The sequence below is a fragment of the Lupinus angustifolius genome, chromosome LG06 (assembly GCF_001865875.1).
Source record: "Lupinus angustifolius cultivar Tanjil chromosome LG06, LupAngTanjil_v1.0, whole genome shotgun sequence".
In the NCBI taxonomy this organism is placed as follows: domain Eukaryota; kingdom Viridiplantae; phylum Streptophyta; class Magnoliopsida; order Fabales; family Fabaceae; genus Lupinus; species Lupinus angustifolius.
Window position 1 is genome coordinate 21,707,848 of NC_032014.1, and position 14,503 is coordinate 21,722,350.

Here is a 14,503-nt window from a genome sequence, read left to right on the forward strand (position 1 = left end):
TTGCAATGGTGTTTGCAATACAAAAATGGAGACCATTGCAATCAGTTCTTGAATAGACATTTCATCATCAGGACAGACCATAGGAGTTTGAAGTATATGTTGGATCAAAGACTAATTACTGCCTTCCAACAAAACTGGCTAATTAAACTCATGGAGTTTGATTTTTCAATTGAATACAAGGAAGGAAGGGATAATGTTGTTGCTGATGCATTTTCTAAAGTGGAAGAAGTAGAGTGTTTGACATTAGTGGTCCATGAGATTCACTTTGATATCATGGATAGAATCAAGTCAACTTGGGTCACTGATCCAAGCCTGGTGCAGATCATATTTCAGTTGCAGTTGGATCCATCTTCACATAAGAATTAAACTTGGAATGTGGTTGATCTAAGGAGAAAAGGCAAGTTAGTGGTGTGATGTGACCTTCAACTCAGACAAGAATTGTTGCACTGGTTCCACAACATTGCAGCAGGGGGTCATTCAGGAATAAATGTAACTATAAAAAGGTTCAAGTTTGTCTTACATTGGAGGGGTTTGAACAAGGATGTCAAGAATTTTGTTCAAGAATGTCAAGTATGCCAAAGATGTAAGTATGACACTGTTGCCTCACCAGGTTTATTACAACCTCTTCCCATTCCTGATCATGTGTGGCAACATATCACAATGGATTTTATAGAAGGGCTTCCTGCTTCTCATGGTAAGCAAGTCATCTTTGTAGTGGTGGATAGACTAAGTAAAGCTGCTCATTTTATGCAACTGGCTCACCCCTATAGTGCTAGCATTGTGGCTCAATCCTTCATAGGCAATGTGTTAAAGTTACATGGATTTCCAGACTCTATCACCAGTGACAGAGATCCTATTTTCATTAGTCACTTCTGGCAAGAATTCATGGCATTTCAAGGAGTTCAACTAAACTTATCCACAACTTATCACCCTCAAACAGATGGACAGACACAGGTGATGAATAGATGCCTTGAGACTTATCTAAGGTGTATGTGTGCAGATAATCCTCATCAATGGTCTAGGTGGTTACCCTTGGCTGAGTGGTGGTATAACACTACTTTCCATACTTTCATTCAAGCTACTCCTTATGAGGTGGTGTATGGCCAACATCCCCCTATATATATTCTTTATTTTCCTGGTGAGTCTAAGGTACAATTGGTGGACATAAGTTTGGCCAAGAGGGAGGAGATGTTGAAGGTGCTCAAATTTCACTTAATGAGAGCACAAAACCGTATGAAGCAGGTGGCTGATAGACACATGAATGATAGACAATTTGATGTAGGGGAATTGGTTTATGTGAAACTACAATCCTACAAGCAGGTTTCTGTGGTTGTAAGGGTAAATGAAAAGCTAACACCCAAGTTTTTGGGCCTTTTCTAATAGTTAGCAAGGTTGGGGCAGTGGCATACAAGCTACAATTACCAAGTCACTCTAAGGTGCACGATGTATTTCATGTGTCACAGTTAAGAAAGCATGTTGGTCAAGCAATCACCTCCTCCTCTTCCATTCCAACTCAAATCACAGAAGTTGCTACTTTAGGGAGCCTGAAGCTATCTTAGATAGAATAACAGTGAAGAAAAGAGGCAAAGTTGTCACAAAGGTTCTGGTTTAGTGGAAGCACCACCTTCCAGAAAATGCTAGTTGGGAGTTCTACTTTGATTTTTGCAAGTAGTTCCCTCCATTCAATTCTTGAGGACAAGAATTTTTCTATGGGGGCAATGATAAGGGCATAATTGTAATAGCATAATTACTTAATGGGAGGGAAAGTTAGTTAGTTAGTGTTAGCCTTTTGTATAAGTAACTTGTTAAACAAGTTACTTGACACTTATGACAATTTTTCAACAATTCTATACAAAACTCTTCTTGCATCTTCTTCAATTCTTTACTACATCAATAAAAATAGTTCAAATTCCTTAACACCCATATCAATATTATATTTTATTTACGTAACAATCATATTATATTTTGAGTTAACATCATTCTTCATCTTCACCATTCTCTATTATTCTTGTTTTTCTTTTTTCTCCTCTTCCCACGAAACAAGCTCTATTTCTGGAAAAAAATTCATTTCTTTATCATTTGTTTTTGCATCACATGGTTGAAACATATTAGGTTTTATAATATGAACTCTTGGTGTTATATTTATCATCCTTGAAATTCAATATCCAATTGGGCTTGGGTGTGTTGGGGTAGGCGTGATGCTAGAAGTTAGTGCATGATGACTTTAATAATTATATATAATTATATTAAAATATATTTTCCTTTTTACTAAAATAAAATAAAACATTAAAATAATATTCAATTTTAATTTTATTTTTAAATAAACCTTTCATTTTGCTTCGGTTTAATACAAGTGGCCCATATTTTTTCTTATTTTAGTTAAGACTCCAAACGAGAATCATTTTTAAGTCCGATTAGTAATCAGACCATTCCGACTACTCGGAAAATGGAAGAGAAAGGGAAGATGAAGATAGTAACTTACAACGTTAACGGTCTTCGACAACGCATAGCGCAGTTCGGATCACTTCGGAATCTCCTTAATTCCTTCGACGCAGACATCATTTGCTTTCAGGAAACAAAACTAAGGAGGCAAGAAGTAACAGCGGATTTGGTAATGGCTGAAGGATATGAATCATTCTTTTCCTCCACACGTACCACTCAGAAAGGCCGAACCGGTTATTCCGGTAACCTCTTTGTTTTTTGTTTCTCAAAATTTAACGGTTTTTTTGTTTTATTACGATTTTTAATTTTCGGCGAAGGGAGCGAGAGGTAAATAGTGGGGTCTGGAGAGGTTAGATTAGATGTACATAGTTTTACTCTGTATAAAAGTTGTTTCCGGGATTTGAACCAGTGACCAGCGGGTCGTAAGGTATCAGAGCTCATTTATACTATGTAGCTTTGAACTCAGAAAATAAATATGTATTTGCAATGATTTGGATTTCTAATGGAATTGGTAGGGTCGGCTACATGGATCGAACGATATCATAATGCTCCATCATAAATCATGTTCATTGATAAAACATTGAGTTTTATCAATTCCCTTATGGTTTTTCTTAGTAAACCCAATTATATACTTTAAAACCTAGTTTATTCTAATAGTGGAAACTGCTTGTTTCTAATGCAAATGAAAAGTCTAGATCGAACAATATCATAATGCTCCATCATGAAAACTCTAAATCGTAATTCTTGAGCAATAAATTTCGCTGAGTGTGCAGGTGTTATTACATTTTGTCGCGTAAAGTCGGCATTTTCAAGTAACGAAGTGGCGTTGCCCCTGTCCGCGGAGGAAGGCTTCACTGGTCTTGTGGGGAACTCTCAAACCAGCAAAGAGAAATTGCCTTTCTTATCAGAAGATCTTGAAGAATTTTCTAAAGATGAGCTTCTCAGTGTTGATAGTGAGGGGCGATGCATTATCACAGATCATAGTCACTTTGGTGAGTGTCCTGCGTATATGTATGTTTATTATCATATTAATATAAACTGTAAAAGAAAACGATTTGAAAGTTAGCACCTTTGTTTATAGAGTCCCCATTTTCACATGGTTGTGCAAGGTGATATTACAGTTTGGAAGTTTGACTAGAAAAATTGATATGCTTCTTAGGAATTAGCCATTTTTCTTCTATTTTTTTCTTTTCTGAAAAGGAGATTTACAGTTTTTTGACATAGTTGTGTTTTTTGCATCTGTCCAGTTCTTTTCAATGTTTACGGGCCTCGAGCTGTAAGTGATGACACAGAAAGGATTCAGTTTAAGCAAATGTTTTATCGGATACTACAGGTATTCAAAATATTTATAGTTTTATACGGTAATGGGACCAATGAACGATATGATGAAAAGTCACTTCTTTGCAGATTTTTATCAGTGCTTCATTTCAGTTGTGGTTTTTGCTAGGAAGATACCTTATTCCTTGATTGCTAGTGTTTTATTGGCTTACAACAGTACTTATAGGGAAAGTTGATAATTTGGAACCAAGGTCCAAGATTCTCCAAACTTCATAATATTGATGAAGCTTGAATTTGTTTATCCTATCTGAGAAAAAATGAGCTGAAACTAGTATCTATCATAAAGCTTGTATTACTCATTTCTTATGTTGTAAACTAGTATGATTCAATGAAAAGAAGTGTCAAATTTTGAAAAATCCATTTATTTTTCAAAAATTGGAATATGCTAAATATTAAATGTTATGCTCTTCTTCCTTGCCTCTGTTCTTTTGTTTTGAAAAGCAGAAGATTTTCACTTTTATTCTGTCTATCTTGTTCTGTTAGATTGATGTTGGTATCTCTTTAGTAGAGAAGATGGGAGTCTCTCCTTCGTCAGGGAAGGAGAATACTTGTTGTCGGTGATCTTAATATTGCACCATCTGCCGTTGATCGATGTGATGCAGGACCTGATTTTGATAATAACGAGTGAGCTGACTGCCTGATTTCTATGAAGTATTTTTAATGCCTAACAAAGCATGATGGTAATCATCTTAAACATTTGTCTGTATTCTTTTTTAGGTTTAGAAGATGGTTCAAATCAATGCTACTTGAAAATGGAGGTCAATTTTCTGATGTCTTCAGAGCAAAGCATCCTGATAAGTATGATACTTTTTGAACTTCTTATAACTTTGTGCTTCAGTTACCTGTTTTAATGAATATAAAATATTTGTATATAGTAATCTGATACGTTACAAATATTACCTTCTCAAAAAGCAGAGTGTTCTAATTCTATCTTTTCCAGAAAAAATACTTGGGGTAAATTTATGCATAACTTCCGCCCAAGGTTTTGTTCATTTTCACTTTTCATACATGGACTTCATATTGTAACAAATAACATAATCCCCGTCCCCAAAACTATGATAGAAAGTGTAAATGTGTGTTTTTTTGTCAATTAGCATTGGGAGTTTGTTTGTGAGAAGCACATGATCTCTTTTTTTGAAGAAGAGATCAGTAGGAACTTCATATTTGTAATCACAGCTTTTCAACTTTTAATGTATTAAATTCATCTTTTTCAATACAAGTTTTCTATCTTTACTTCCTTACATTCACCTTAATTTTAGTTTGGCTCATTTTACCTTAGTTTAGGGGTGTTTATATGTTAGAAAATGAAGTCATGAATGAAAGTTTTAAATAGATTAACCGTAAGGATGGTAATGAGTAACTTAACAATTCTTGTTGTCTTGCCATCTTTATATGGGACTATATTGCTTTGAATTTGATTTTGCCTTTTCATTTTTCAAATTCTGGACATGAACATTTTCTGTTTGATAAAAATGAATTTTTGTTTGAAAATAGTGGATTTTGTTTTTATTTAATGTATTACTTTTAGTTTGTGTGCCATATATCTCTTATTTCTAATGAAATTTTTTCTATAAAAAAGTCTTTATGATGACACACAATGGCTAGTATTATTTGCATCATCCTCCATATTTTTTGTCCTTCCTGCCTTTTCCTTTCAAATTTTAATATATGTTTTCTTGCAATAATGTTAACATTGTTAATCATTTTTGTACATATTGATTTTTTTATGCAAAAGGGAAGCATACACCTGTTGGCCACAAAATACAGGTGCTGAAGTATTTAACTTTGGGAGTAGAATTGACCACATTCTATTTGCTGGTTCATGCTTACACGAATCAAATGACCTGCAATGCCATAGTTTCTTAAGTTGCCATGTCAAGGAATGTGACATTTTGATGCACTATAAACGGTGTAAGCCTGAAAGCACACAGAGGTAAGATGCATGCATCGGACATACAGTATATGCTGTAAGCTATTTTGTATGAGTCCTGGATGGATAACTATTTTGGATATAAATGCTAGATAAGTCGATGTACCACAACATGCCCTATGTTTTGGATTATATCATTTTACATTACACATTCATGTAATTTGCAAAGGTCATCTCAATACCTTTTTCAGATTGTTTTTGTTAAAAAAATCCTTTATATTATATTTATACTTTGGTCCCGACTCCTAGTGATGTTATTCAGCAATAGCATGCCAAATGGTTCAAGATTTGCATACAGTTGTGCTGCATGTCTTCCTGGAAGCTAGTATATATGTTTAACTTCGACCTTATGGTCTGCGCAGTGCCCAGAGGTGGAAAGGAGGTCGCAGCATTAAACTGGAAGGATCTGATCATGCTCCGGTTTTTATGACTTTAAATGAAATTCCCGAGGTCTCTCTGCATAGTACACCCTCCTTATCTGCTAGATATGTTCCTATGGTTCATGGCTTACAGCAAACTCTAGGTACAATACATTGTTTCATATTCAGATTGCAGTTTCTGTACATATTAATGTTTATTTCTGAACCTTCTCTTGCAGTGTCAGTTTTAATGAAAAGACAAGTTTCTGAAGAAATGAAATCTTGCAAGATGTCACATGAGGACATTGCAATGGGGAGTTCTTGTGAGAGAGTAGAACCAGTTTCTATCACATCTCCTACTGATTGTTATTTTCCTCCAAGCCAGGACTCTGAAGATAGCATTTTGGAATCGAATGAACTTTCGGGAGGTTCTTCTCAGGAGGCTATTTCTTTATCAGGAAGAGAATATGAAAAATCAATATCCATGCAGAATAAAACCAAGAAAAAAGCTAGAAACAATCGATATTCCCAGCTCTCACTTACGTCTTTTTTCCAGAGAAGTACAAATATCGGCAATGGTGTCAACGAATCCTGTATTGATAATTCAAATATTCAGGCAGAACCCTCACAACCTGGTCCTAACTTAAATGAAACTCCTACAGTATTTCATCATAGTGGCAGCACCAAGCTAGAAACGGATGCATGTGATCAGGATTTAGCTAAATTAAATGACAATTCTACAAAAGAAGAAAGGAATAATGTGGCTTCACTGGATTGGCAAAGAATACAGCAAATGATGCAGAACAGTATACCTCTATGCAAGGGCCATAAGGAACCTTGTATCGCTCGTGTGGTGAGGAAACGAGGACCTAATTTTGGTCGTAGGTTCTATGTTTGTGCACGTGCTGAGGTATTCCATTTTTTATTGAGTGGTTTTGGCTAGTGTGCTTCTAGATATTAGAAAATATACTCTGCGGTTTGTTATGATTCATGACGATATTGTTCATCTGCATTATGTCCAAAAATATTGAATCTTGCATCTCTATTGGGTGGCGAAATTCATAGTTTGGACTTCAGTATTTAGCTATCTTTTTGATTTGGTGCCATTAGGCTATTCCACCATTAGGCTATTCCACCAAACATTTCTTACTGGCATAAAAAGTAATGAAGTTCATCAGGATGCATTATCTTTTAAGCAAAGTAGTGAATCTTAAAGTGTGGAAGACTTAGAGCTCAATATTTTGTCAATGAATATGATTTATGATAGAGCATTATGGCATCATACGATCCACGTAATCGATCCCACCTAGTGGGATAAAGGTTTGGTTGTTGTTGTAGTGAATCTTAACGTGTGTTTTTCTTAACAGGGGCCTTCGTCTAATCCTGAAGCAAACTGTGGTTACTTTAAATGGGCAGCTTCAAAATCTAGGAATAAATAATAGTGGCTAATGGCATTTTCAATCAAAGGAATAGGATCTGACTATTGCCCACATCATCCAAGTTATGATAATATGGAGCTTCTTACATAGTTGTTTTGCATGATTCTCAAAGTTTCTAACTTCCTAGTTGAAGGAGCTGTTTCTGAATAGTCCCTTTTGAGTTTTGATACATCATTGTAGCCTCCTCCTATAATTGTGAGTTTTCTGAATTTCAGGCATAATCACTTGTTGCTTCTGTATATGCAAGATACTAAGCATGTTTTTCCACTGATGATAGATAATGAAGGGGTAGAGTTAGGGGTGAGCAGGACCCATCGCCACTCACCCAGTACGGCCCGATCATGATCGGGCTCAAATAGGGTCGTGTCGCATCGGGTCTAGGTCCGGGTTCAAAGATTAGACCTGGTCAATATTTATGCCGAATAAGGACTAAGCATGACCCGTCCTATGGTCACTTACTCATTGTGTTTGTATATATCTCTGTTCAAATGTGTACAGAGTAACGTCAATTTTTTGATCGAAAGTATCATTGATTTTCTAATTTTTCATCATATATATACATGATCAATAATATAGATATACATATATCATTTTATAGATGTAAAGAAGAGAAACTGAAGGAGAAAAAGAAAAAGAATTGTAATTGAATCTGTTTTGATTATTATTCTGAATTGAATTGTGAAAACTCTATTCAGCTTCTATTTATAGAAGCAGTTACAAAGCATGTGGCAGTTACTTAATTGTAACTGTCATTCTTCTAGGGTCGGGTTCAGGTTTAAAGGTTGACCCGGACGATATTTAGAGTTGGGTTAACTTCGGTATAGGGTGGGGTCCGAGTTCAAAAAATGTCTTGATTAACATTTAGGGCTGGGTAAGGACAAGCCTTCACTTGTCTCAACCCCGGTGCATGCTCACTCCTAGGTAAAGTAGTGCTCGAAAAAAGCTCCATATTATTATTCTGACATTTATATGCTGGAGTTTCTGCTAATCTTCATGCCCTGGCATAATGTTTGGCTTGAAAAGTAGTCCATTAAGATAAGTGTAGGTTCTATTTGAGTTTAAGCTTTTAATAAGTTGACTCTCTTCCTGATTAAAGCTTAAAAGCCATAATAGGAAATTGGCACTTGAAGACACATAATTGTGATAATTTTGAAGGTTTGCATGTTCATTAGTTGGTAAAACCTATATGAGCAGAATATAGATGCATACCATGCATGGTATACTGGTTTTTTGGTACTACCAAGAGTATTATTCCTCACCCTTTTTGGATAAGGAACTAATCTCTTTCGGGATGTTATAATACACTGGTTTGTGTGGTTTAACTATGTTAATAGAGTTGACATTGTATTATCTAGTGATTGTATTGGGGTGGTTTGGAACTTATACTGAAAATATTTCCTAAAATATACACCCTAAATCAGGACTTCATAAAATCACTATGATTACAAAAGATATAGAGGCTAATACTCAAAAAATAAATTATAATATGATGAGATTTGTCAGAGCTGTTTCTATTATTAACTTCTTTGATTATGTTATTAATGTCAAATAGGGGATAATGAGATGGTACACAATACACAAAATCACAAAAACAGTTTCCCTTCTCTCATTATAGAGGAATATAAAGACAAATGCTTGATGAGTTATGTAACATAGGACAAATTTGAAGTATGATTGACCAATTTTAAACCCAGTTGACCAAACTTAGAAATCACAATTTGTTTTAAAATTATTAAATTATACAAGATTGGTTATGGTCAATTAATTTTAAGATAAATCAATTATATATTTCAGAATGGTCAACAATCACTGAAATAAATCTCAAATATAAGGTTTTGATTGAGGCATAATTGCTATGTAAAGTTGATTGAAATAAATCTCAAATATTTAGAAGTCCAACTTGTAGAGAGACACATGAAGTCTAAGGACTATTGAAAAATGGGTTTGATATATTTGAAGCAAGAATAATGGCCATTAAATAATGATCAAGAAAGAAGTTTACACACCCGAAGAAGTCTTAAAAAGACTCACTTTTTTAAGTGTTGAAAAATTAAGCAAATAAATTTCATTGCCCATGAATCTAATGTCTTGTGATTCATTTCTAGATGAAGTCAACAACATAATTGTGACACAATAAACAGAAAATGGTTATTCAAAGCAAAATTGCATGTAATAAGACATTCTCCTTATTATCATTAGCTATCAACTAAAAATCCATGAGGTTTTCAATATTAATCAATATTCCCTAATTATGCTATCATCTAAACATTTATTTATTTTTGTTCAAATTAAGTTTAATCCAATTCCTATAGGAAAATGGAGATAAAGAAAAATATAGAAGGGAAACGATTAGAGAATATTTAGAAATCAATGTTTTGTCAAAGGTTGTGATTTATGATACAACACTACGACGTTGTTCGATTCATATAGTCAACCATTCATTGAATGGAATTTGTTTTTGAAAGATCAGCACTCGAATAAACCATTTCAGCAGATATATCAACTAAGTATTATTCATAAAATCAGAAATAGCCTCCATAAGAGACCATAACAACAACTTGCCATTGGCACATACTTAATCTAGATCAGCTGATTTCACATGTAATGTAACAGTTCTTCACCATAATTGGGTATGAACCTGTAATAGAGTAGTAGTTCATCTGTATGTAAAAAAAATAGTTGTCATCAGAACCTAATATATTAGTAGCATACAATATTTTCTATGAAGCATCAATAATTCAATAACCAACACGTATCCAATACCAATACTCTCTGATACTTCATTGATATGTACTCATAGTGTATCAAAATTATTATTTTTTGAAAATAAATAATTTATGAATCAAATACTTCCCGGATACTCTTAAAATGTTTTCGCAATTCCTCATAGACACACAAACTATCATACAATAACATTGTAAGAGAAGGAAAAGCATAACACAATCAATTAACTACAAAAGAGAAACATAATATGCAATCTACCACATGAACTTGTAGCGAGAGAGAAAAAAGACAACATGTGTATTGTATAGAGAATGAAGTAGGAAATGCATATGCATAATGTTGATCATCGATTAAACGAGATTGATATTGTTCCTATTTGTCAACACTAAACAATGATTCTTATGACAATATGAATTTCATTTTGTTTTAGTGATGCCTAAGAAATATATTCTTTATTTGGAAATTCATAACAATAATTATATGTTTATTATGTTTTATGATTTTATGTGCATATTTTATATGTGTATCCTAAACGTACCGTATCCTGCGTTTTTAAGAATATGCGTATCGACATGTCGGATACGTTATCATATTCGATACTCGTATCGGTACCCTGTGCTTCATAGGTGTAAATTACTGGAGAGGGAAAAAACTGATGTTGGAGAATCACACGGAAATGCGATAAATAGCTGGGGCATTTTCAAATACTTGAGATGGAAAACAATTTGATAAACCAAAACACTCACCATACAGTTGTAACTTGAGATTATCAGTTTCACAGACTTCTCAATCCTCATCGTCAGTACTGGCATCATCGCTGCTATAGTCACTACTATCAGTTCCTCCAAGATCCAAGTTAACATGCTGCACTTGAATAACTTCTGGTTGCTTCGGCTGAGGAATTTGAGGGTGTGGTAGTTCCTCAAATCTGGGTACAGGAAGTGAGTCCACAGGTGGCAATGGCACAGGATCTCCTGGTTTCCATCCAGGTGGGGGCTTAATTGGTATATCCATAGGCAATTGCACAGGCATTCCAGGCTTCCAACCAGGTGGAACCATAAAATTTGGAGGAAGCAACCCTTGAATTGAAGACAGATCGGCAAGTGGATTCTTATCTACTGGCTGTGGAGGTGGAGGCACAATAATAGCCTCAATTGTTTTCTCCTTGGTTTCAACTTTAGGCAATCCAATATCAAGGTCTGCAAAATGATACAACTGTGAAGCTCTCATTTGCTCATCTTGTGGTGCAGGTGGCAGTGCACCGCGAAGAGGTGCTAACCCAGCTCCAAATTCTGGAGGTGCAAATGTTGTATAACTTATACGATGAGCATATGATAATATATCTGCCAGCTTTAGCTGGGATGAGATAGTTGAGGAAATCAGAGAATCATCTTCACTGCCATCTGATTTCGTTCTCTTGGTGCGGCGATAATCCGAGTAATCATCAACAAGAATGTCAAGACCCCGCTCAGCATCTTTCAGTTTATTGGCAAATGCAAGTAGTGCCGAATCTTTTGAACGAATTTCATGATCAATCTTCTGCTTAGCATCTTGCAGATCAAGAATTTCTTGGAGTTCCGCAACAGCTTCAAATATTTGAGTTTGGAAAACAGTGAAAAGTGAAAGTATTTCTTTGGTTGAGGAAGGAGAAGTCTCAAGCTGGGTGGAAAAATGTGCTTGACCCTGGGAGGAAAGGAAGGTTGGGAGGGATCCACGAAATGCAGTGATCCAAAGGGACCTATTGGATGATACTTCAAAGAGCTTAGAAGCTAAAGAAGCCATTTGTTGAAGAAGTGCTTGGGCTCTAGGCAGAGGTGGGAGAAGAGATAGGAGAGCTGAAGAAGGGGTAGTTGAATGTCGATCTTGGTGGGGCTGGTTGTGATGGGTCTGTGAAGGAGGGAGCTTTGGAGGGGTAGGGTTCGGAATTGACGGTGAATTTGGGTTAGTGAGGCCTAGCCTAGCAGGGGATTGTACAACTTGGTGTTGAAGCATTTTGTATCAATGGCTCTGATCCTTGTTTTGCACTAATCCAGCTACAAACAAAGAAGCAATTGATTAATAGATCACAAACAACCCCAAGGTAAAGCCACCTACTGTCCAATCACCAATAATATTTGATTATTTCAACCCTATTTTTCTCTGCAAGTGAGACAATAACCAAATCAACACGCTGGCATGTTAATAAGTAATTTGCTGCATTAAAAGGAGATATGAGATATAACTTACTAGAGGAAGAATGAAAATATAGACAACACTGATTCAACAATAATCACAATCATGGACACAGGAATTGGTAAATAAATTTTCATCTACTATAATATAGTCTAAGATACATCCTAGTTATATGATGTCTCAAATTGTCATGCTCAAGAGGAGCTGTCAAATTTATTTTGTTATGAATTCAAACACGCAGAAAAGGAAACATCAAAGGGTAAATAAAATATGAGGGTTATATCTATGCACGGTCGGTATAAAGATTATACACAGTCATGATATCATACCCCATTCATTTGGATTACTTTTTCTGAAGAGTTAATGATGATTAAATATGAATGGAGGATGATGCAGTGACAATGCATACATTTTTTTTCCATAAAATATATATTAACATATGGTAAATTCATACATGCTGTATTATGCTCCGGCAAAAACTAACACACAAGGCGCGACTCTACCGTCTTTTCCCTAATGTATTCATTTCTAATCATTTCTTGTCTAGTTTGTCCAATCATCCATTGCAACATTCTCATCTCTGTTACATGGATTTTATTCTTTTGTTGATATTTTATCTGCAAATATTTAGTCTCATATAGCATTGTTAGTCTTAAGCTTTGCAGTGAAACTTCCCCTTAAGTTTGAGTGACACATTTCTATCACATATGACACCAAAAGTTGTCAACCATTTCATCCATCAAGATTGAATCCTATGGTTTAAATCTCCTTCAATTTCCCAACGTGCTTATAATTGACCCAAGATACATAAATCTTGTGACTAGTGGTATGGTATGATCTCCAATTGTATTGCCTCTACAAAAATTCATGTTCTACATAACCCCATCATACCAAAACTAACATGATTTCCAAAATACTAAAGACCAAGTTAAAAGATGAAAGTAATAACCAATATCACTAACCAGAAATAGCAGCAACAAAAGGAATTTTTCAAATCTAACTAATGAAGAACTTAGAACCAGTCTAAACATTTCAAAAATTTTACTTCATTCGTGGATTCAAATTTATGACATTCATACAAGCTGAGGTTACCTGACAAATGGCTTTCAACTTCTCAATTAGCTAGTGAGAACTCAAGCAACAACCTTCACCACAGAAATTGCATGTCATCATCCATCAACTATTCAATTACGTTTGCACAACCATTACAGAAAACATCACCCTTAGCTTAAGATAAACGATTCAATTAAATTGTAACAAAATATTCCTCACAGTAACCTAATTAATCCAATTCTATCATTTCTCTGTGCAATGGTAGTCAATTAAGAATGGATACTACCTTAACTAATTCATAATTTGATCCATGAAAATGAAATTCAAGGAAGCAAAATAGAAAACAGATTCGTAGTGTTAAACAATATTATTCTAAAGAATCAATACATTTGGGGATGAATTAGAATTAGATAGAGAAAGAGCACAAACCGAATTGAAGCATGACGGCGGAAGTCCGATGCAGTGAAGGAGTAGTGTGGTGGTTGGCGGTGGCGGAAGGAGGAGAAGCTAGGGCACGCAGGTAAGAGCTCGCATTCACTAATTATAATAAGTTTTAGAAATGTTATTTTAACTCTATTTTTTTATTTTTTTTACTTTTTAGGGAACAAATGTAATATCTATTTGTTTAGTGATTTTTTATTTTTTGTCTCTGTAGTTATTTTTTATTTTTTATTTTATGGGACTAAAATCAGCAATAATAATAAATAAAGAAAAAAAAATGTATATATTAATAATGTAAATTTTTTATATATTATCAATCTATTATCTGCTATTCATTTTAATTATTACTGACTCTTCAAAAACTGTAATGCAACGATGAATGATATACTAACCGTGTATAAATCTTTATATATATAATATATAAATGTCACACTCAAATAAATCTTCACACGTGATGATTATATTATTTGTTTTTTTATTTTAACTATTTAGTTATCTAAGTTAATTATGAATGTTAAAATGAGTATAAATGTAAGGACTAACAAGTAACAACTTAAAAACAAGCTCTAGAATCAAAATAAGCTATAGATATGTAAGGACCAAAA

At 34.6% G+C, this 14,503-nt stretch overlaps 2 protein-coding genes across 4 annotated transcripts; one reads left to right on the forward strand and one right to left on the reverse strand.

Moving 5' to 3' along the window:
- LOC109350171 (DNA-(apurinic or apyrimidinic site) lyase 2) lies at positions 2,424-7,550 on the forward strand. Its single transcript, XM_019591336.1, has 9 exons — positions 2,424-2,684; positions 3,216-3,434; positions 3,690-3,775; positions 4,289-4,404; positions 4,498-4,578; positions 5,516-5,713; positions 6,073-6,233; positions 6,309-6,979; positions 7,437-7,550. Exons 1-9 carry the CDS (start codon positions 2,447-2,449, stop codon positions 7,506-7,508), a joined length of 1,842 nt encoding a protein of 613 aa, XP_019446881.1. The 5' UTR covers positions 2,424-2,446; the 3' UTR covers positions 7,509-7,550.
- LOC109350173 (mediator of RNA polymerase II transcription subunit 4) lies at positions 9,914-13,991 on the reverse strand. Of its 3 annotated transcripts, XM_019591337.1 has the most exons (4): positions 13,887-13,986; positions 13,497-13,549; positions 10,979-12,265; positions 9,914-10,168 (listed from the first exon to the last, which is right to left on the reverse strand). In XM_019591337.1, exon 3 carries the CDS (start codon positions 12,222-12,224, stop codon positions 11,019-11,021), a length of 1,206 nt encoding a protein of 401 aa, XP_019446882.1. In that variant the 5' UTR covers positions 12,225-12,265; positions 13,497-13,549; positions 13,887-13,986; the 3' UTR covers positions 9,914-10,168; positions 10,979-11,018. The 3 variants fall into 3 exon arrangements, with proteins under 3 accessions (XP_019446882.1, XP_019446884.1, XP_019446883.1); XM_019591339.1 differs by lacking the exon at positions 13,497-13,549 and having other exon boundaries at positions 13,887-13,991; XM_019591338.1 differs by lacking the exon at positions 13,887-13,986 and having other exon boundaries at positions 9,915-10,146; positions 13,497-13,584.

Bases quoted from the DNA above. Each gene is read 5' to 3' on its own strand.
- LOC109350173 (XM_019591339.1), bottom strand. From the start codon at position 12,224: ATGCTTCAACACCAAGTTGTACAATCCCCTGCTAGGCTAGGCCTCACT.
- LOC109350171 (XM_019591336.1), top strand. From the start codon at position 2,447: ATGGAAGAGAAAGGGAAGATGAAGATAGTAACTTACAACGTTAACGGT. The intron at 5,714-6,072 runs GTAAGATGCATG...TGGTCTGCGCAG, and splicing joins AAGCCTGAAAGCACACAGAG to TGCCCAGAGGTGGAAAGGAG. The intron at 6,234-6,308 runs GTACAATACATT...CTTCTCTTGCAG, and splicing joins TGGCTTACAGCAAACTCTAG to TGTCAGTTTTAATGAAAAGA.